The 24,104-nt window shown below is 41.0% G+C and overlaps 2 protein-coding genes across 2 annotated transcripts in view; both read right to left on the reverse strand.

Annotated features, from left to right (window-relative positions):
• LOC129839883 (zinc finger protein 420-like) overlaps window positions 1–24,104 on the reverse strand; it is a 148,959-nt gene that overhangs the window by 52,950 nt on the left and 71,905 nt on the right. The window lies entirely within an intron of this gene.
• LOC129839903 (zinc finger protein 436-like) lies at window positions 75–17,926 on the reverse strand. Its single transcript, XM_055907612.1, has 2 exons — window positions 17,190–17,926; window positions 75–1,782 (listed from the first exon to the last, which is right to left on the reverse strand). The coding sequence occupies exons 1-2, from the start codon at window positions 17,653–17,655 to the stop codon at window positions 926–928; spliced, it is 1,323 nt and encodes a 440-aa protein (XP_055763587.1). The 5' UTR covers window positions 17,656–17,926; the 3' UTR covers window positions 75–925.

A 24,104-nucleotide genomic window follows, 5' to 3' on the forward strand; every position in this document is an offset into this window, starting at 1 on the left:
TGGATGCACGCACATCGTTTTCATCATGTCAGTTAACTTGTCTAACTCTAACCTTAAATTAAGACCAAAAAACAATTATTTCATATTTTTTTATTATTTTTTTTACAAAGAAGCATCCGGTACACTAGATCATATGTCACGCTAGAAACATCGCCTGAAAGATGCACATCGCTGACTGAAGTGGGTAACACAGTTGAGGAAAATATTTGATTTTCAGACCAAGTTTATTTTTCATTTGTTTCAAAAGTTTAATATTATATTGAGACTTACAAAGAGAAGCTTTGGTTGATCAATGAATTTTTGTTGAGAGAATTTAAAATAAACTTCACGTCTACTACACATCTGTATTCAACGCAAATTCTGATTCAACAGATAATATCAAAATAAACAACTATCTCTATACTGCTTCTACATAGTGGAATAACATTGATGGGAACACTCATGTTTTTCATGTCAACCACTTTATTATAAAAACACCATTACATTTTCATAGTCCTTTAGCTCGACGACTAGTAAACAAATTAACTCAATGAAACAAAAACAACTAAATTCAAGAGGTTTCAAAGTTCAAAAATCAAGAAATGCACATTCTATTAATCCATTTAATCATTTACATGGTGCAATATCTAAATCATGTAATCAAATTAATTTAGTGAAAAGTCAGATCAAATCAAATTCAAGAGGATAAACGTTAAAATCCCAAACTCCATTCATCTATATAATAATATCCCCAAAATGTAAAGAATAGAGGGTTTATAGTTGTATCCATTAAAGTTCATAATCAAATCAGAATACAAAATTGTATTTAATCTGATTTTAGACATGATCAGGTCTCCAGATAAACTAAAACAAAGGTCTATTTTGTTAATGAGTTCATATAAACAATAGGATTTAATGTGGCATGAACAAAAACACAAATTCTCAGTCAAAAACATAAGTCAGAACACAGCCTCTCTATTCTCTCATGTGCTTTCAGGTCCTCTGACTGGGAAAATGTCTTTCCACAGTGAGAGCAGTGGTAAGTCTTCTCCTTCTGTGTATGTATTCTTTCATGCTTATTCAGATGTCTTAATCGGTTAAATGTCTTTCCACACAGGGAGCAGTGGTACGTCTTATCCCCTCCTGTGTGTGTCCTGTCATGCCTATTCAAGGCCCCTAACTTGGTAAAACTCTTTCCGCACAGGGAGCATTGGTAGGGCTTTTCTTGTGTATGTGTTGTCTCATGCTCTTTTAGGTTCCCTAAGTGGGTAAAACTCTTTCCACAAAGGGAGCATTGGAAAGGTTTTTCCCCTGTGTGTATCTTCTCATGCTCCTTCAGGCTCCCTAACTGGGTAAAACTCTTTCCACACTGGGAACATTGGAAAGGCTTTTCTCCTGTGTGTATCTTCTCATGCTCCTTCAGGCTCCCTAACTGGGTAAAACTCTTTCCACACTGGGAACATTGGAAAGGTTTTTCCCCTGTGTGTGACCTCTCATGCGTTTTCAGGCTCCCTAACCAGGCAAAAGTCATTCCACATTGGGAACAGTGGTAAGGTTTCTCTCCAGAGTGTATTCTCTTATGTTCCCTTAGGCTTCCTAACCAGGTAAATCTCTTTCCACAGTGGGAACATTGGAAAGGCTTTTCTCCTGTGTGTTTTCTCTCATGTCGTTTTAGGTACCCTAACCAGCTAAAACTCTTTCCACAGTGGGAGCAGTGATGCCGACTCGCTGGTTTGGGCGTCTCTGGGTCCGGTTCCCCTGAAGGACTCTTCCCGCTGTCAGAGTGAGAGTCTGGTCTCTCTCCTGCCAAAGACAAACAGATTATTTAGTTTAACAGAGACCTGAATTAAATCTCCAAATGATAAAACTGTCTTCCTATGAGATTTAATCCATAATAGATCCCTCAATAAAAGAGTGTCTGTAGTCCTTTGTAGACCAATAAAAACACGATTCAACTTGACTATTGTTAAGCATGTATTTATTTATTTTATTTATTTTACCGTTATTTTACCAGGTAAGTTGACTGAGAACACGTTCTCATTTGCAGCAACGACCTGGGGAATAGTTACAGAGGAGAGGAGGGGGATGAATGAGCCAATTGGAAGCTGGGGATTATTAGGTGACCATGATAGTTTGAGGGCCAGATTGGGAATTTAGCCAGGACACCGGGGTTAACACCCCTACTCTTACGATAAGTGCCATGGGATCTTTAATGACCTCAGAGAGTCAGGACACCCGCTTAACGTCCCATCCGAAAGACGGCCCCCTACACAGGGCAGTGTCCCCAATCACTGCTCTGGGGCATTGGGATATTTTTTAGACCAGAGGAAAGAGTGCCTCCTACTGGCCCTCCAACACCACTTCCAGCAGCATCTGGTCTCCCATCCAGGGACTGACCAGGACCAACCCTGCTTAGCTTCAGAAGCAAGCCAGCATTAGACCTAATGGATAAATAGACTAGTCAGTATTGGATACATGTAATAGACTAGTCAGTATAGGATACATGTATTAGACCTAATGGGTAAATAGACTAGTCAGTATAGGATACATGTATTAGACCTAATGGGTAAATAGACTAGTCAGTATAGGATACATATATTAGACCTAATAGGTAAATAGACTAGTCAGTATAGGATACATGTAATAGACTAGTCAGTATAGGATACATGTAATAGACTAGTCAGTATAGGATACATGTAATAGACTAGTCAGTATAGGATACATGTAATAGACTAGTCAGTATAGGATACATGTAATAGACTAGTCAGTATAGGATACATGTATTAGACCTAATGGGTAAATAGACTAGTCAGTATAGGATACATGTATTAGACCTAATGGATAAATAGACTAGTCAGTATAGGATACATGTAATAGACTAGTCAGTATAGGATACATGTATTAGACCTAATGGGTAAATAGACTAGTCAGTATAGGATACATGTATTAGACCTAATAGGTAAATAGACTAGTCAGTATAGGATACATGTATTAGACCTAATGGATAAATAGACTAGTCAGTATAGGATACATGTAATAGACTAGTCAGTATAGGATACATGTATTAGACCTAATGGGTAAATAGACTAGTCAGTATAGGATACATGTAATAGACTAGTCAGTATAGGATACATGTATTAGACCTAATGGATAAATAGACTAGTCAGTATAGGATACATGTATTAGACCTAATGGATAAATAGACTAGTCAGTATAGGATACATGTATTAGACCTAATGGATATATAGACTAGTCAGTATAGGATACATGTATTAGACCTAATGGATAAATAGACTAGTCAGTATAGGATACATGTATTAGACCTAATGGATAAATAGACTAGTCAGTATAGGATACATATATTAGACCTAATGGATAAATAGACTAGTCAGTATAGGATACATGTATTAGACCTAATGGGTAAATAGACTAGTCAGTATAGGATACATGTATTAGACCTAATGGGTAAATAGACTAGTCAGTATAGGATACATGTATTAGACATAATAGGTAAATAGACTAGTCAGTATAGGATACATGTAATAGACTAGTCAGTATAGGATACATGTAATAGACTAGTCAGTATAGGATACATGTAATAGACTAGTCAGTATAGGATACATGTATTAGACCTAATGGGTAAATAGACTAGTCAGTATAGGATACATGTATTAGACCTAATGGGTAAATATACTAGTCAGTATAGGATACATATATTAGACCTAATGGATAAATAGACTAGTCAGTATAGGATACATGTATTAGACCTAATGGATAAATAGACTAGTCAGTATAGGATACATGTAATAGACTAGTCAGTATAGGATACATGTAATAGACTAGTCAGTATAGGATACATGTATTAGACCTAATGGGTAAATAGACTAGTCAGTATAGGATACATGTATTAGACCTAATGGATAAATAGACTAGTCAGTATAGGATACATGTATTAGACCTAATGGATAAATAGACTAGTCAGCATAGGATACATGTATTAGACCTAATGGGTAAATAGACTAGTCAGTATAGGATACATGTATTAGACCTAATGGGTAAATAGACTAGTCAGTATAGGATACATGTATTAGACCTAATGGGTAAATAGACTAGTCAATATAGGATACATGTATTAGACCTAATGGGTAAATAGACTAGTCAGTATAGGATACATGTATTAGACCTAATGGGTAAATAGACTTGTCAGTATAGGATACATGTAATAGACCTAATGGGTAAATAGACTAGTCAGTATAGGATACATGTATTAGACCTAATGGGTAAATAGACTAGTCAATATAGGATACATGTATTAGACCTAATGGGTAAATAGACTAGTCAGTATAGGATACATGTAATAGACCTAATGGGTAAATAGACTAGTCAGTATAGGATACATGTATTAGACCTAATGGGTAAATAGACTAGTCAATATAGGATACATGTATTAGACCTAATGGGTAAATAGACTAGTCAGTATAGGATACATGTATTAGACCTAATGGGTAAATAGACTAGTCAGTATAGGATACATGTATTAGACCTAATGGGTAAATAGACTAGTCAGTATAGGATACATGTATTAGACCTAATGGGTAAATAGACTAGTCAGTATAGGATACATGTATTAGAACTAATGGGTAAATAGACTAGTCAGTATAGGATACATGTATTAGACCTAATGGGTAAATAGACTAGTCAGTATAGGATACATGTATTAGACCTAATGGATAAATAGACTAGTCAGTATAGGATACATGTATTAGACCTAATGGGTAAATAGACTAGTCAGTATAGGATACATATATTAGACCTAATGGATAAATAGACTAGTCAGTATAGGATACATGTATTAGACCTAATGGATAAATAGACTAGTCAGTATAGGATACATGTAATAGACTAGTCAGTATAGGATACATGTATTAGACCTAATGGGTAAATAGACTAGTCAGTATAGGATACATGTATTAGACCTAATGGGTAAATAGACTAGTCAGTATAGGATACATGTAATAGACTAGTCAGTATAGGATACATGTATTAGACCTAATGGGTAAATAGACTAGTCAGTATAGGATACATGTATTAGACCTAATGGGTAAATATACTAGTCAGTATAGGATACATATATTAGACCTAATGGATAAATAGACTAGTCAGTATAGGATACATGTATTAGACCTAATGGATAAATAGACTAGTCAGTATAGGATACATGTAATAGACTAGTCAGTATTGGATACATGTATTAGACCTAATGGGTAAATAGACTAGTCAGTATAGGATACATGTATTAGACCTAATGGGTAAATAGACTAGTCAGTATAGGATACATGTATTAGACCTAATGGATAAATAGACTAGTCAGAATAGGATACATGTATTAGACCTAATGGGTAAATATACTAGTCAGTATAGGATACATGTATTAGACCTAATGGATAAATAGACTAGTCAGTATAGGATACATGTATTAGACCTAATGGATAAATAGACTAGTCAGTATAGGATACATGTATTAGACCTAATGGATAAATAGACTAGTCAGTATAGGATACATGTATTAGACCTAATGGATAAATAGACTAGTCAGTATAGGATACATGTATTAGACCTAATGGATAAATAGACTAGTCAATATAGGATACATATATTAGACTTAATAGATAAATAGACTAGTCAGTATAGGATACATGTATTAGACCTAATGGGTAAATAGACTAGTCAGTATAGGATACATGTATTAGACCTAATGGGTAAATAGACTAGTCAGTATAGGATACATGTATTAGACCTAATGGGTAAATAGACTAGTCAGTATAGGATACATGTATTAGACCTAATAGGTAAATAGACTAGTCAGTATAGGATACATGTATTAGACCTAATGGATAAATAGACTAGTCAGTATAGGATACATGTATTTGACCTAATGGATAAATAGACTAGTCAGTATCGTCTGCCCACGTGTTCTCGCACACCCCGAGAGCTTCTGGTCAGCGGGGTGGTGGCACCGGGATCCTCATCTCTCCCAAGTGGTCATTCTCTCTTTCTCCCCTTACCCATCTGTCTATCGCCTCCTTTGAATTCCATGCTGTCACAGTTACCAGCCCTTTCAAGCTTAACATCCTTATCATTTATCGCCCTCCAGGTTCCCTTGGAGAGTTCATCAATGAGCTTGATGCCTTGATAAGCTCCTTTCCTGAGGACGGCTCACCTCTCACAGTTCTGGGTGACTTTAACCTCCCCATGTCTACCTTTGACTCATTCCTCTCTGCCTCCTTCTTTCCACTCCTCTCCTCTTTTGACCTCACCCTCTCACCTTCCCCCCCTACTCACAAGGCAGGCAATACGCTTGACCTCATCTTTACTAGATGCTGTTCTTCCACTAACCTCATTGCAACTCCCCTCCAAGTCTCCGACCACTACCTTGTATCCTTTTCCCTCTCGCTCTCGTCCAACACTTCCCACACTGCCCCTACTCGGATGGTATCGCGCCGTCCCAACCTTCGCTCTCTCTCCCCCGCTACTCTCTCCTCTTCCATCCTATCATCTCTTCCCTCTGCCCAAACCTTCTCCAACCTATCTCCTGATTCTGCCTCCTCAACCCTCCTCTCCTCCCTTTCTGCATCCTTTGACTCTCTATGTCCCCTATCCTCCAGGCCGGCTCGGTCCTCCCCTCCCGCTCCGTGGCTCGACGACTCATTGCGAGATCACAGAACAAGGCTCCTGGCAGCCGAGCGGAAATGGAGGAAAACTCGCCTCCCTGCGGACCTGGCATCCTTTCACTCCCTCCTCTCTACATTTTCCTCTTCTGTCTCTGCTGCTAAAGCCACTTTCTACCACTCTAAATTCCAAGCATCTGCCTCTAACCCTAGGAAGCTCTTTGCCACCTTCTCCTCCCTCCTGAATCCTCCTCCCCCTCCCCCCCCCTCCTCCCTCTCTGCAGACGACTTCGTCAACCATTTTGAAAAGAAGGTCGACGACATCCGATCCTCGTTTGCTAAGTCAAACGACACCGCTGGTTCTGCTCACACTGCCCTACCCTGTGCTTTGACCTCTTTCTCTCCCCTCTCTCCAGATGAAATCTCGCGTCTTGTGACGGCCGGCCGCCCAACAACCTGCCCGCTTGACCCTATCCCCTCCTCTCTTCTCCAGACCATTTCCGGAGACCTTCTCCCTTACCTCACCTCGCTCATCAACTCATCCCTGACCGCTGGCTACGTCCCTTCCGTCTTCAAGAGAGCGAGAGTTGCACCCCTTCTGAAAAAACCTACACTCGATCCCTCCGATGTCAACAACTACAGACCAGTATCCCTTCTTTCTTTTCTCTCCAAAACTCTTGAACGTGCCGTCCTTGGCCAGCTCTCCTGCTATCTCTCTCAGAATGACCTTCTTGATCCAAATCAGTCAGGTTTCAAGACTAGTCACTCAACTGAGACTGCTCTTCTCTGTATCACGGAGGCGCTCCGCACTGCCAAAGCTAACTCTCTTTCCTCTGCTCTCATCCTTCTAGACCTATCGGCTGCCTTCGATACTGTGAACCATCAGATCCTCCTCTCCACCCTCTCCGAGCTGGGCATCTCCGGCGCGGCCCACGCTTGGATTGCGTCCTACCTGACAGGTCGCTCCTACCAGGTGGCGTGGCGAGAATCTGTCTCCTCACCACGCGCTCTCACCACTGGTGTCCCCCAGGGCTCTGTTCTAGGCCCTCTCCTATTCTCGCTATACACCAAGTCACTTGGCTCTGTCATAACCTCACATGGTCTCTCCTATCATTGCTATGCAGACGACACACAACTAATCTTCTCCTTTCCCCCTTCTGATGACCAGGTGGCGAATCGCATCTCTGCATGTCTGGCAGACATATCAGTGTGGATGACGGATCACCACCTCAAGCTGAACCTCGGCAAGACGGAGCTGCTCTTCCTCCCGGGGAAGGACTGCCCGTTCCATGATCTCGCCATCACGGTTGACAACTCCATTGTGTCCTCCTCCCAGAGCGCTAAGAACCTTGGCGTGATCCTGGACAACACCCTGTCGTTCTCAACTAACATCAAGGCGGTGGCCCGTTCCTGTAGGTTCATGCTCTACAACATCCGCAGAGTACGACCCTGCCTCACACAGGAAGCGGCACAGGTCCTAATCCAGGCACTTGTCATCTCCCGTCTGGATTACTGCAACTCGCTGTTGGCTGGGCTCCCTGCCTGTGCCATCAAACCCCTACAACTCATCCAGAACGCCGCAGCCCGTCTGGTGTTCAACCTTCCCAAGTTCTCTCACGTCACCCCGCTCCTCCGCTCTCTCCACTGGCTTCCAGTTGAAGCTCGCATCCGCTACAAGACCATGGTGCTTGCCTACGGAGCTGTGAGGGGAACGGCACCTCAGTACCTTCAGGCTCTGATCAGGCCCTACACCCAAACAAGGGCACTGCGTTCATCCACTTCTGGCCTGCTCGCCTCCCTACCACTGAGGAAGTACAGTTCCCGCTCAGCCCAGTCAAAACTGTTCGCTGCTCTGGCACCCCAATGGTGGAACAAACTCCCTCACGACGCCAGGACAGCGGAGTCAATCACCACCTTCCGGAGACACCTGAAACCCCACCTCTTCAAGGAATACCTAGGATAGGATAAAGCAATCCTTCTGCCCCCCCCCCCCCCCCTTAAAAGATGTAGATGCACTATTGTAAAGTGGCTGTTCCACTGGATGTCATTAGGTGAATGCACCAATTTGTAAGTCGCTCTGGATAAGGGCGTCTGCTAAATGACTTAAATGTAAATGTAAAATGTAGTATAGGATACATGTATTAGACCTAATGGATAAATAGACTAGTCAGTATAGGATACATATATTAGACCTAATGGATAAATAGACTAGTCAGTATAGGATACATATATTAGACCTAATGGATAAATAGACTAGTCAGTATAGGATACATATATTAGACCTAATGGATAAATAGACTAGTCAGTATAGGATACATGTATTAGACCTAATGGATAAATAGACTAGTCAGTATAGGATACATGTATTAGACCTAATGGATAAATAGACTAGTCAGTATAGGATACATGTAATAGACTAGTCAGTATAGGATACATGTATTAGACCTAATGGGTAAATAGACTAGTCAGTATAGGATACATGTATTAGACCTAATGGGTAAATAGACTAGTCAATATAGGATACATGTATTAGACCTAATGGGTAAATAGACTAGTCAGTATAGGATACATGTATTAGACCTAATGGGTAAATAGACTAGTCAGTATAGGATACATGTATTAGACCTAATGGGTAAATAGACTAGTCAGTATAGGATACATGTATTAGACCTAATGGATAAATAGACTAGTCAGTATAGGATACATGTAATAGACTAGTCAGTATAGGATACATGTATTAGACCTAATGGATAAATAGACTAGTCAGTATAGGATACATGTATTAGACCTAATGGGTAAATAGACTAGTCAGTATAGGAAACATGTATTAGACCTAATGGATAAATAGACTAGTCAGTATAGGATACATGTATTAGACCTAATGGGTAAATAGACTAGTCAGTATAGGATACATGTATTAGACCTAATGGGTAAATAGACTAGTCAGTATAGGATACATGTATTAGACCTAATGGGTAAATAGACTAGTCAGTATAGGATACATGTATTAGACCTAATGGATAAATAGACTAGTCAGTATAGGATACATGTATTAGACCTAATGGATAAATAGACTAGTCAGTATAGGATACATGTATTAGACCTAATGGATAAATAGACTAGTCAGTATAGGATACATGTATTAGACCTAATGGGTAAATAGACTAGTCAGTATAGGATACATGTATTAGACCTAATGGGTAAATAGACTAGTCAGTATAGGATACATGTATTAGACCTAATGGATAAATAGACTAGTCAGTATAGGATACATGTATTAGACCTAATGGGTAAATAGACTAGTCAGTATAGGATACATATATTAGACCTAATGGGTAAATATACTAGTCAGTATAGGATACATATATTAGACCTAATGGGTAAATATACTAGTCAGTATAGGATACATATATTAGACCTAATGGGTAAATATACTAGTCAGTATAGGATACATATATTAGACCTAATGGGTAAATAGACTAGTCAGTATAGGATACATATATTAGACCTAATGGGTAAATATACTAGTCAGTATAGGATAAATATATTAGACCTAATGGGTAAATAGACTAGTCAGTATAGGATACATGTATTAGACCTAATGGGTAAATATACTAGTCAGTATAGGATACATGTAATAGACTAGTCAGTATAGGATACATATATTAGACCTAATGGGTAAATAGACTAGTCAGTATAGGATACATGTAATAGACCTAATGGATAAATAGACTAGTCAGTATAGGATACATGTAATAGACCTAATGGATAAATAGACTAGTCAGTATAGGATACATGTATTAGACCTAATGGATAAATAGACTAGTCAGTATAGGATACATTTACAGTGCCTGCGGAAAGTATTCAGACACCTTAGCCTGGTTTCAAACAATTCATAAATGTAGGTATGTTTCGCCTTTAATGTAAATGGTTTTGAAAAAAATTGGCAGAACATTATACAATAGCTGTGTTTGAATACCCAGACAAACATACTGTATACTACATACTATTAGTTAATTTTAGGGTACTCTAAACAAACTGTATCCTTTCAGATGAGCGTACTAGAGCTTTACCTGTCTATCGGAGGTTTATGCTGTGGTAGTGACTGGTTATAGTAGTGGTAGTGTCTGGTTATAGTTATAGTAGTGGTAGTGTCTGCAGTAGTAATGGTAGTGACTGGTTATAGTAGTGGTAGTGTCTGGTTATAGTTATAGTAGTGGTAGTGTCTGCAGTAGTAATGGTAGTGACTGGTTATAGTAGTGGTAGTGTCTGCAGTAGTAATGGTAGTGACTGGTTATAGTAGTGGTAGTGACTGGTTATAGTAGTGGTAGTGTCTGCAGTAGTAATGGTAGTGACTGGTTATAGTAGTGGTGGTGTCTGCAGTAGTAATGGTAGTGACTGGTTATAGTAGTGGTAGTGTCTGGTTATAGTTATAGTAGTGGTAGTGTCTGGTTATGTAGTGGTAGTGACTGGTTATAGTAGTGGTAGTGTCTGCAGTAGTAATGGTAGTGACTGGTTATAGTAGTGGTAGTGTCTACAGTAGTAATGGTAGTGACTGGTTATAGTAGTAGTAGTGTCTACAGTAGTAATGGTAGTGACTGGTTATAGTAGTGGTAGTGTCTACAGTAGTAATGGTAGTGACTGGTTATAGTAGTGGTAGTGTCTGCAGTAGTAATGGTAGTGACTGGTTATAGTAGTGGTAGTGTCTACAGTAGTAGTGGTAGTGACTGGTTATAGTAGTGGTAGTGTCTACAGTAGTAATGGTAGTGACTGGTTATAGTTATAGTAGTGGTAGTGACTGGTTATAGTAGTGGTAGTGTCTACAGTAGTAATGATAGTGACTGGTTATAGTAGTGGTAGTGTCTGCAGTAGTAATGGTAGTGACTGGTTATAGTAGTGGTAGTGTCTACAGTAGTAATGGTAGTGTCTGGTTATAGTAGTGGTAGTGTCTGCATTAGTAATGGTAGTGACTGGTTATAGTAGTGGTAGTGACTGGTTATAGTAATGGTAGTGTCTGCAGTAGTAATGGTAGTGACTGGTTATAGTAGTGGTAGTGTCTGCAGTAGTAATGGTAGTGACTGGTTATAGTAGTGGTAGTGTCTGCAGTAGTAATGGTAGTGACTGGTTATAGTAGTGGTAGTGTCTACAGTAGTAATGGTAGTGACTGGTTATAGTAGTGGTAGTGACTGGTTATAGTAGTGGTAGTGTCTACAGTAGTAATGGTAGTGACTGGTTATAGTAGTGGTAGTGACTGGTTATAGTAGTGGTAGTGACTGGTTATAGTAGTGGTAGTGTCTACAGTAGTAATGGTAGTGACTGGTTATAGTAGTGGTAGTGTCTGCAGTAGTAATAGTAGTGACTGGTTATAGTAGTGGTAGTGACTGGTTATAGTAGTGGTAGTGACTGCAGTAGTAATGGTAGTGACTGGTTATAGTAGTGGTAGTGTCTACAGTAGTAATGGTAGTGACTGGTTATAGTAGTGGTAGTGTCTACAGTAGTAATGGTAGTGACTGGTTATAGTAGTAGTAGTGTCTACAGTAGTAATGGTAGTGACTGGTTATAGTAGTGGTAGTGTCTACAGTAGTAATGGTAGTGACTGGTTATAGTAGTGGTAGTCTCTCCAGTAGTAATGGTAGTGACTGGTTATAGTAGTGGTAGTGACTGGTTATAGTAGTGGTATTGTCTACAGTAGTAATGGTAGTGACTGGTTATAGTAGTGGTAGTGTCTACAGTAGTAATGGTAGTGACTGGTTATAGTAGTGGTAGTCTCTCCAGTAGTAATGGTAGTGACTGGTTATAGTAGTGGTAGTGACTGGTTATAGTAGTGGTATTGTCTACAGTAGTAATGGTAGTGACTGGTTATAGTAGTGGTAGTGACTGGTTATAGTAGTGGTATTGTCTACAGTAGTAATGGTAGTGACTGGTTATAGTAGTGGTAGTGACTGCAGTAGTAATGGTAGTGACTGGTTATAGTAGTGGTAGTGTCTACAGTAGTAATGGTAGTGACTGGTTATAGTAGTGGTAGTGACTGGTTATAGTAGTGGTAGTGTCTACAGTAGTAATGGTAGTGACTGGTTATAGTAGTGGTAGTGTCTACAGTAGTAATGGTAGTGACTGGTTATAGTAGTGGTAGTGTCTACAGTAGTAATGGTAGTGACTGGTTATAGTAGTGGTAGTGTCTACAGTAGTAATGGTAGTGACTGGTTATAGTAGTGGTAGTGTCTACAGTAGTAATGGTAGTGACTGGTTATAGTAGTGGTAGTGTCTACAGTAGTAATGGTAGTGACTGGTTATAGTAGTGGTAGTGACTGGTTATAGTAATGGTAGTGTCTACAGTAGTAATGGTAGTGACTGGTTATAGTAATGGTAGTGTCTGCAGTAGTAATGGTAGTGACTGGTTATAGTAGTGGTAGTGTCTACAGTAGTAATGGTAGTGACTGGTTATAGTAGTGGTAGTGACTGGTTATAGTAGTGGTAGTGTCTACAGTAGTAATGGTAGTGACTGGTTATAGTAGTGGTAGTGTCTACAGTAGTAATGGTAGTGACTGGTTATAGTAGTGGTAGTGTCTCCAGTAGTAATGGTAGTGACTGGTTATAGTAGTGGTAGTGTCTACAGTAGTAATGGTAGTGACTGGTTATAGTAGTGGTAGTGACTGGTTATAGTAATGGTAGTGACTGGTTATAGTAGTGGTAGTGTCTGCAGTAGTAATGGTAGTGACTGGTTATAGTAGTAGTAGTATGTGGATGAAATAAGAATTTGAGGTGATGATAGCCCGAACATGTGAACGTTGGTTTGGCGTCTCTACCTTGAACGGTTCAATAGTTAGTGGGTTATTTTATGTAAATGTTTGCACATTTATATAGGTATAGTTGATAATGGTTTGAAGTTAGGATAGCCTAAACATGTGAACATTGGTTTGGTGTTTGTAGCTGTACTTGTGGTGGTTAGTAGCTTTGCGGTCAGTATCTGTAGTCAGTAGTTGTGGTCTGTGGTCTGTAGTAGTTGTGGTCTGTAGTAGTCAGTAGTTGTGGTCTGTGGTCTGTAGTAGTTGTGGTCTGTAGTAGTCCGTAGTTGTGGTCTGTAGTAGTCAGTAGTTGTGGTCTGTAGTAGTCAGTAGTTGTGGTCTGTAGTAGTCAGTAGTTGTGGTCTGTGGTAGTCAGTAGTTGTGGTCTGTGGTAGTCAGTAGTTGTGGTCTGTGGTAGTCAGTAGTTGTGGTCTGTGGTAGTCTGTAGTTGTGGTCTGTGGTAGTCTGTAGTTGTGGTCTGTGGTAGTCCGTAGTTGTGGTAGTCCGTAGTTGTGGTAGTCCGTAGTTGTGGTAGTCCGTAGTTGTGGTAGTCCGTAGTTGTGGTCTGTAGTAGTCAGTAATTGTGGTCTGTAGTAGTCAGTAGTTGTGGTCTGTAGTAGTCAGTAGTTGTGGTCTGTAGTAGTCCGCAGTTGTGGTCTGTAGTAGTCCGTAGTTGTGGTCTGTAGTAGTCAGTAGTTGTGGTCTGTAGTAGTCAGTAGTTGTGGTCTGTAGTCAGTAGTTGTGGTCTGTAGTAGTCAGTAGTTGTGGTCTGTAGTAGTCTGTAGTTGTGGTCTGTAGTAGTCAGTAGTTGTGGTCTGTAGTAGTCAGTAGTTGTGGTCTGTAGTAGTCAGTAGTTGTGGTCTGTAGTAGTCAGTAGTTGTGGTCTGTAGTAGTCAGTAGTTGTGGTCTGTAGTAGTCAGTAGTTGTGGTCTGTAGTAGTCAGTAGTTGTGGTCTGTAGCAGTCAGTAGTTGTGGTCTGTGGTAGTCAGTAGTTGTGGTCTGTAGTAGTCAGTGGTTGTGGTCTGTGGTCTGTAGTAGTCCGTAGTTGTGGTCTGTAGTAGTCAGTAGTTGTGGTCTGTAATAGTCCGCAGTTGTGGTCTGTAGTAGTCCGTAGTTGTGGTCTGTAGTAGTCAGTAGTTGTGGTCTGTAGTCAGTAGTTGTGGTCTGTAGTAGTCAGTAGTTGTGGTCTTTAGTAGTCTGTAGTTGTGGTCTGTAGTAGTCTGTAGTTGTGGTCTGTAGTAGTCAGTAGTTGTGGTCTGTAGTAGTCAGTAGTTGTGGTCTGTAGTAGTCAGTAGTTGTGGTCTGTAGTAGTCAGTAGTTGTGGTCTGTAGTAGTCAGTAGTTGTGGTCTGTAGTAGTCAGTAGTTGTGGTCTGTAGTAGTCAGTAGTTGTGGTCTGTAGTAGTCAGTAGTTGTGGTCTGTAGCAGTCAGTAGTTGTGGTCTGTGGTAGTCAGTAGTTGTGGTCTGTAGTAGTCAGTGGTTGTGGTCTGTGGTCTGTAGTAGTCCGTAGTTGTGGTCTGTAGTAGTCAGTAGTTGTGGTCTGTAATAGTCCGCAGTTGTGGTCTGTAGTAGTCCGTAGTTGTGGTCTGTAGTAGTCAGTAGTTGTGGTCTGTAGTCAGTAGTTGTGGTCTGTAGTAGTCAGTAGTTGTGGTCTTTAGTAGTCTGTAGTTGTGGTCTGTAGTAGTCTGTAGTTGTGGTCTGTAGTAGTCAGTAGTTGTGGTCTGTAGTAGTCAGTAGTTGTGGTCTGTAGTAGTCAGTAGTTGTGGTCTGTAGTAGTCAGTAGTTGTGGTCTGTAGTAGTCAGTAGTTGTGGTCTGTAGTAGTCAGTAGTTGTGGTCTGTAGCAGTCAGTAGTTGTGGTCTGTGGTAGTCAGTAGTTGTGGTCTGTAGTAGTCAGTGGTTGTGGTCTGTGGTCTGTAGTAGTCCGTAGTTGTGGTCTGTAGTAGTCAGTAGTTGTGGTCTGTAGTAGTCAGTAGTTGTGGTCTGTAGTAGTCAGTAGTTGTAGTCTGTGGTAGTCAATAGTTGTGGTCTGTGGTAGTCCGTAGTTGTGGTCTGTAGTAGTCCGTAGTTGTGGTCTGTAGTAGTCAGTAGTTGTGGTCTGTAGTAGTCAGTAGTTGTGGTCTGTAGTAGTCAGTAGTTGTGGTCTGTAGTAGTCAGTAGTTGTGGTCTGTAGTAGTCAGTAGTTGTGGTCTGTGGTAGTCAGTAGTTGTGGTCTGTGGTAGTCTGTAGTTGTGGTCTGTGTTAGTCCGTAGTTGTGGTAGTCCGTAGTTGTGGTCTGTAGTAGTCAGTAATTGTGGTCTGTGGTAGTCAGTAGTTGTGGTCTGTAGTAGTCAGTAGTTGTGGTCTGTAGTAGTCCGTAGTTGTGGTCTGTAGTAGTCAGTAGTTGTGGTCTGTAGTAGTCAGTAGTTGTGGTCTGTAGTAGTCAGTAGTTGTGGTCTGTAGTTGTAGTCAGTAGTTGTGGTCTGTAGTTGTAGTCAGTAGTTGTGGTCTGTAGCAGTCCGTAGTTGTGGTCTGTAGCAGTCCGTAGTTGTGGTCTGTAGCAGTCCGTAGTTGTGGTCTGTAGCAGTCCGTAGTTGTGGTCTGTGGTAGTCCGTAGTTGTGGTCTGTGGTAGTCCGTAGTTGTGGTCTGTGGTAGTCCGTAGTTGTGGTCTGTGGTAGTCCGTAGTTGTGGTCTGTGGTAGTCCGTAGTTGTGGTCTGTGGTAGTCCGTAGTTGTGGTCTGTGGTAGTCCGTAGTTGTGGTCTGTGGTAGTCCGTAGTTGTGGTCTGTAGTAGTCCGTAGTTGTGGTCTGTAGTAGTCCGTAGTTGTGGTCTGTAGTAGTCCGTAGTTGTGGTAGTCCGTAGTTGTAGTAGTCCGTAGTTGTGGTCTGTGGTAGTCCGTAGTGTGTAGTAGTCCGTAGTTGTGGTCTGTGGTAGTCAGTAGTTGTGGTCTATAGTAGTCAGTAGTTGTGGTCTATAGTAGTCAGTAGTTGTGGTCTGTAGCAGTCCGTAGTTGTGGTCTGTAGCAGTCCGTAGTTGTGGTCTGTAGCAGTCCGTAGTTGTGGTCTGTAGTAGTCCGTAGTTGTGGTCTGTAGTCGTCCGTAGTTGTGATCTGTAGTAGTCCGTAGTTGTGATCTGTAGTAGTCCGTAGTTGTGGTCCGTAGTAGTCAGTAGTTGTGGTCTGTAGTAGTCCGTAGTTGTGGTCTGTAGTAGTCCGTAGTTGTGATCTGTGGTAGTCAGTAGTTGTGGTCTGTGGTAGTCAGTAGTTGTGGTCTGTGGTAGTCAGTAGTTGTGGTCAGTGTCTCATGTCTCAGGTTCAGCATAATGGAACTACCTCCATGTTTTGAGGATATAGTGTTTATTTACAATTACATTGTTTACAAACAAAGGAGTAAAACAAGCTTATATTTTAGGTTCTGATGGGGTAACACAGTTGAACTAAGTTCAGTGGACATTTATAAGTTATATTCTCCCAGAATCAATGGCGAGGCCCAGAGCTCCAAGCCCAGAATCAATGGCGAGGCCCAGAATCAATGGCGAGGCCCAGAAACCCAAGCCTAGAATCAATGGCGAGGCCCAGAAACCCAAGCCTAGAATCAATGGCGAGGCCCAGAGCCCCAAGCCCAGAATCAATGGCAAGGCCCAGAGCCCCAAGCCCAGAATCAATGGCGAGGCCCAGAGCCCCAAGCCCAGAGTCAATGGCGAGGCCCAGAGCCATATATTAAAATGATACATTAATTCAACAAGGGCAGTTTGTGGCCCTGCTTTTAAGACGGTACTCACTGGTGTTAATCAGATCTTCAGTCTCCTCTTCTTCCTCTTCCAAAACGTCCTCCTCCTCTTTTCTTAAGATAGCCTCCTCTTCCACTACAAAGGGTTCTTTCTCTTCTTTCACTATAACACCCTCCTCCTCCTCTTCTTCTTCTTTCGAGGTGATAGCCTCCTCTTCCTCCTTTTTAATTCTGAAAGCTTCTACCTCCTCTTCTTCCACTGTGACAGCCTCTATCCCCTCTTCATCTTTCACTCTAAAAGGTTCTTTCTCGTCTTTCACTGTAACGTTCTTCTCTTCTTTAAACGTGATACTGATAGCCTCCTCATCCTCCTCTTTCATTCTGAAAGATTCTTCCTCTCCTTTTACGGAAACATCCTCCTCTTCATCTTTCATGCCAATGTTCAGCCGCAGAGCTTCTTTCTCCGTCCAGTCGACAACGTCTTCTTTAGCAGGACGAGAGTAGTTTAGTGAGTTCATGGTCTGGGATGTTAGCTAGCGGGTTAGCATTAACGACTAGCTAGGAGCTAATCTAATTTATCCAGCCAGCTAGCTACCCGATTTAAAACGTAAATATGAAATTAAATAGGGCAACTAGCTATACGAAAGAAGTATGTTTTAAAAGACAGAAAATATACACTGAACGCGTCTAAAGAGCTCCAATGTTTCGGCTCTGTTGGCTAGCAAGCTACCGAGATAGCTAAACAAGCTGTTGTTAAAGAAGCGGCCCGTCCACTAGATTAGACGTCACACTTGGCGGCGTCGCCTTAAAGACAAATAACAACATCCAACATGGCGTCTGGTGCAGTTGCTAGGTGATTTGTGGAGCAAACGCAATCCCTCTTTATGTAGATGTATATAACGAATGTCAAATAATGGTGCAGGCGTTCCACATTTTATTTCCATTCAGACAAAAATATGTTCCATTAATTAAATGTGTGTCCTAGTAGGAAGTCACTGTGTGTAGCTCCCCCTGCACTAACATACACTACCGTTCAAAAGTTTGGGGTCACTTAGAAATGTCCATGTTTTTGAAAGAAAAGCAACATTTTTTGGTCCATTAAAATAACATCAAATTGATCAGAAATACAGTGTAGACATTGCTAATGTTGTAAATGACTATTGTAGCTGGAAAAAAAATCTACATAGGCATACAGAGGCCCATTATCAGCAACCATCAGTCATGTGTTCCAAAGGCACGTTGTGTTAGCTAATCCAGGTTTATAATTTTAAAAGGCTAATTGATCATTAGAAAACCCTTTTGCAATTATGTTAGCACAGCTGAAAACTGTTGTGCTGATTAAAGAAGCAATAAAATTGGCCTTCTTTAGACTATTTGAGTATCTGGAGCATCAGTATTTGTGGGTTCGATTACAGGCTCAAAATGGCCAGAAATAAAGAACTTTCTTCTGAAACTCGTTAGTCTATTCTTGTTCTGTGGCTATTCCATGCGAGAAATTGGCAAGAAACTGAAGATCTCGTACAACGCTGTGTACTCCTCCCTTCACAGAACAGCGCAAACCTTCTCTAACCAGAATAGAAAGAGGAGTGGGAGGCCCCGGTGCACAACGGAGCAAGAGGACAAGTACATTAGAGTGTCTAGTTTGAGAAACAGACACCTCACAAGTCCTCAACTGGCAGCTTCATTAAATAGTACCCGCAAAACACCAGTCTCAACGTCAACAGTGAAGAGGCGACTCCGGGATGCTGGCCTTCTAGGCAGAGTTGCAAAGTAAAAGCCATATCTCAGACTGGCCAATAAAAATAAAAGATTAAGATGGGCAAAAGAACACAGACACTGGACAGAGGAACTCTGCCTAGAAGGCCAGCATCCCAGAGTTGCCTCTTCACTGTTGACGTTGAGCTCAAAAGGTGTAGCGAGTTTTAAAGGGGTGAGTTTTAAAGAGGCGAGTGTAAAGTCAAGAACGTACCTTAAGCTTACTCCACCAGCTAGCTTGAAATTTCGACAATGGAGCAATCCAATTGGATCCTTTTGTTTAGCTCAAACGGTTGGTCATGGAGAGCGGTCACGTGTGTTTGTGACAGTGAAGATATACTGTTAGCAGATCACTGACATCCATTTCACTTCTGCATGGAGTAACAAAACATACACTGAGTGGACAAAACATCCTCTTTCCATGACAGACTGACCAGGTGAATCCAGGTGAACACTATGATCCCGTATTGATGTCACTTGTTAAACCACTTCACACAGTGTAGATGGAAGGGAGGAGACTGGTTAATGAAGGAGGATTTTTAAGCCTTGAGTCAGTTGAGACAGGGATTGTGTATGTGTGCCATTCAGAGGGTGAATGGGCAAGACAAAAGATTGAAGTGCCTTTAATAAACGAGGTATGGTAGTAGGTGCCAAGCGTACCGGTTTGAGTGTGTAAAGAACTGCAACGCTGCTGGGTTTTTCACGCTCAACAGTTTCCCGTGTGTATCAAGAATGGTCCACCAACCAAAGGACATCCAGCCAACTTGACACAACTGTGGGAGGCATTGGAGTCAACATGGGACAGCATCCCTGTGGAACGCTTTCGACACCTTGTACAGTCCATGCCCGGACTAATTAGTATTTGGTAGCATTGCCTTTAAATTGTTTAACTTGGGTCAAACGTTTGGGGTAGCCTTCCACAAGCTTCCCACAATAAGTTGGGTGAATTTTGGCCCATTCCTCCTGACAGCTGATGTAACTGAATCAGGTTTGTAGGTTTCCTTGCTGGCACACGCTTTTTCAGTTCTGCCCACATATTCTATAGGATTGAGGTCAGGGCTTTGTGATTGCCATTCCAATACCTTGACTTTGTTGTCCTTAAGCCATTTTGCCACAACTTTGGAAGTATGCTTGCGGTCATTGTCCATTTGGAAGACCCATTTGCGACCATTTTTTTACTTCCTGACTAATGTTTTGAGATGTTGCTTTAATATATCCACATAATTTACCTACCTCATGATGCCATCTATTTTGGGAAGTGCACCAGTCCCTCCTGCAGCAAAGCACCCCCACAACATGATGCTGCCACATGCCAATTGCATTTTCCCTCAAAACTTGAGGCATTTGTGGCATTGTGTTGTGTGACAACTGCACATTTTAGTGGCATTTTATTGTCCCCAGCACAAGTTGCATCTGTATAATGATCATGCTGTTTAATTTCTTGATATGCCACACCTGTCAGGTGGATGGATTATCTTGGCAATGGAGAAATTCTCACTAACTAGGGATGTAAACAAATTTGGGAAGCAAGATGCATGATGTCACAAGAGGGGCCTGGTGTTGTCTGAGGGTCGGACTTTCATAAAAACCTGTCTGATCAGAATGTATTATTTTGGGAAGAACCGTTTCTAATCTGTTGGCTATCGCTTTGATAAAATCCATATTAAATCAAGGAAATCTGCCTGTAGTTACTGCAGTCTGTAGATTATTTTTTGAGTAGGATAATGATTAAGGTGTTTATAGTATGCGGAAGGTTATTAGAGCATTACACATGCGTAATCATCTATAACAATATTGGGGAAATAAGGGTCAAAAACTCAATAGGACCTGTCCTGGACAGGCGCTTTACCCATTTAGGGCATTTCCAGAATTGGTGTGTCATTAAGCTCAATGAACATTGCGACCTGTATGCTCTCATTGGCTGGCCCTCGCTACATATTCGTCGCCAAACCCACTGGCTCCAGGTCATCTATAAATCTTTGCTAGGTAAAGCCCCACCTTATCTCAGCTCACTGGTCACCATAGCAACACCCACCTGTAGCATGCGCTCCAGCAGGTATATTTCACTGGTCATTCCCAAAGCCAACACTTCCTTTGGCCGCCTTTCCTTCCAGTTCTCTGCTGCCAATGACTGGAACGAATTGCAAAAATCACTGAAGCTGGAGTCTTATATCTCCCTCTCTAACTTTAAGCATCAGCTGTCAGAGCAGCTTACCAATCACTGTACCTGTACACAGCTAATCTATAAATAGCCCACCCAACTACCTCATCCCGATATTGTTACTTATCCTCTTGCTCTTTTTCACCCCGGTATCTCTACTTGCACATCATCATCTGCACATCTATCACTCCAGTGTTAATGCTAAATTGTAATTATTTCGCCTCTATGGCCTATTTATTGCTTACCTCCCTACTCTTCTACATTTCCACACACTGTACATAGATTTTTATATTGTGTTATTCACTGTACGTTTGTTTGTGTAACTCTGTGTTGCTGTTTTTGTCGCACTGCTTTGCTTTATCTTGGCCAGGATCAATAAACATTCAGGTGGGTCATTAAGCTCAATGAACATTCAGGTGTGTCATTAAGCTCAATAAACATTCAGGTGTGTCATTAAGCTCAATAAACATTCAGGTGGGTCATTAAGTTCAATAAATATTCAGGTGGGTCATTAAGCTCAATTAACATTCAGGTGGGTCATTAAGCTCAATTAACATTCAGGTGTGTCATTAAGCTCAATAAACATTCAGGTGGGTCATTAAGCTCAATAAACATCCAGGTGGGTCATTAAGTTCAATAAACATTCAGGTGGGTCATTAAGCTCAATAAACATTCAGGTGTGTCATTAAGTTCAATAAACATTCAGGTGGGTCATTAAGCTCAATTAACATTCAGGTGTGTCATTAAGCTCAATGAACATTCAGGTGTGTTATTAAGATCAGTGAATTCGTTTCATTACTTATTAAAATACGTATTGGATTCGAGATCCATAGTGACGGACGACATTGTCCGGAGTTGATGGTTAAGACAAGGCTGATCCAATGCGTGATCCATAGTGACGGACGACATTGTCCGGAGTTGATGGTTAAGACAAGGCTGATCCAATGCGTGATCCATAGTGACGGACGATATTGTCTGGAGTTGATGGTTAAGACAAGGCTGATCCAATGCGTGATCGGAGGTGCTGATGGAATCAATCTTGGGGTCGGAAGATCGGGATAGCAAAGTTGCGTTACCGATGAAAAGGTATTTATGGGAATACGTTTTATGATGAGGTGAGAAATAGGTATACTCTCTCTCCTCTGGGTTGATGAGGTGAGAAATAGGTATACTCTCTCTCCTCTGGGTTGAAGAGGTGAGAAATAGGTATACTCTCTCTCCTCAGGGTTGAAGAGGTGAGAAATAGGTATACTCTCTCTCCTCTGAGTTGAAGAGGTGAGAAATAGGTATACTCTCTGTCCTCTGGGTTGAAGAGATGAGAAATAGGTATACTCTCTCTCATCTGGGTTGATGAGGTGAGAAATAGGTATACTCTCTCTCCTCAGGGTTGAAGAGGTGAGAAATAGGTATACTCTCTCTCCTCTGAGTTGAAGAGGTGAGAAATAGGTATACTCTCTCTCCTCTGAGTTGAAGAGGTGAGAAATAGGTATACTCTCTCTCCTCTGGGTTGAAGAGGTGAGAAATAGGTATACTCTCTCTCCTCTGGGTTGAAGAGGTGAAAAAAAGGTATACTCTCTAAGGTTGTAAGGTAACAAAATGTGGAAAAAATGTCTAGGGGTCTGAATACTTTCCAAAGGCATTGTCATGCCATGACTGACCTCACGGGGGAAAAAATGTCAGTCAGGGTGCAATATAACGGCAGTATGCTGCAAATACTGTGTCAAAAATCTAATTCAAGAGGTTTAATTGTTATGGCTGCAGGGCGAATATTGAAAAAACTGGAAAATATGTGCACATTTTCAAACGGCCTCCTAAGAAACTTTTTATTTTACAATATGCATATATTTACTACTGTTGGATAGATAACAGTCTATAGTTTCTAAAAAGGTTTGAATTGTTTCTCTAAGTCGAACAGAAATATTTTTACAGCCATTTTCCCAGCCGAATTGAGATTTCCAAAATGCGATGTGTCTCTTTAAGACCTTGTCTATAAAAGGCCATTAGACTTAGGACCGTAGAAACACGTCACACGCCTTCATCAGGCTGTAATGCGGAAGTGAGAATTGAAAGCAGTCGAATATCTCGTCCATGGACTGAATAACACACCTTCTTGTAAGACCTGCGCAGTTAAAAAAAAATTCCGGGCGCGAAGCATAATTTGGTCTCGGCTTCTGGAAGAATGTCGATAACGGTGAATATGATCTCTGACTTCGATATTATTTGATACATGTCACAAAATCATCCTAAAGTATGTTTTTTCAATATACTTTAATTATATTATTGCAATTTATTCTGGACTTTAGATGTGATACGACGGAAGAATTTTTTGAAGAAAGACAGAGTAGCGCCGCAATGCTATTGTGCTTGCTAACCAAAGAGGGAAATAGTTCGTTCTGGAACCCAACTAAAGACTCTACTGGACATTGGACCCCGTTACAACATTCTGATGGAATATCAACAAAGATAAGGACCCAATTTGGGATGCTTTTTCATATATCTGTCGAACTGTTGTATGCTAACTCTGCTAACTGTGCTAGGCTAGCGCTTGACTTATGCTAGTGCTGCCTTATGCTAGCTTATGTTGTTAGCTAATATAACGATATATTGTGTTTTCGCTGTAAAACACTTCAAAAATCGGAAATATTGGCTTTATTCACACGATATCTGTCTTTCATTAGCTATCCACCATATGTTTTTCTGAAATGTTTTCTGAGGTGTAATTAGTAGTCGACGTTGGTGTATGTATTTTCTCTGGCTACTCCCGTCTGGATTCAGACTCTAGCTATGTGGTAGCATTTATGGTAGCATCAATGTAAAACTGATTTATACCTAAAATATGCACTTTTTATGAACAAAACATAGATTTATTGTGTAACATGTTATATGACTGTCATCTGAGGTAGTTTTTTCTGGGTTCTTTAGGTTGGTTTTAGTTTATTTCGGTTGGCTTGTGCATGCTACTTGAATCATAATTCCTACATCATAATCATATTCATACGTGTCTGTCCACTTTTGTATTTGGTGGTGAGCTAACATAAATATATGTGGTGT

The sequence above is a fragment of the Salvelinus fontinalis genome, chromosome 40, assembly GCF_029448725.1.
Source record: "Salvelinus fontinalis isolate EN_2023a chromosome 40, ASM2944872v1, whole genome shotgun sequence".
Classification (NCBI taxonomy): domain Eukaryota; kingdom Metazoa; phylum Chordata; class Actinopteri; order Salmoniformes; family Salmonidae; genus Salvelinus; species Salvelinus fontinalis.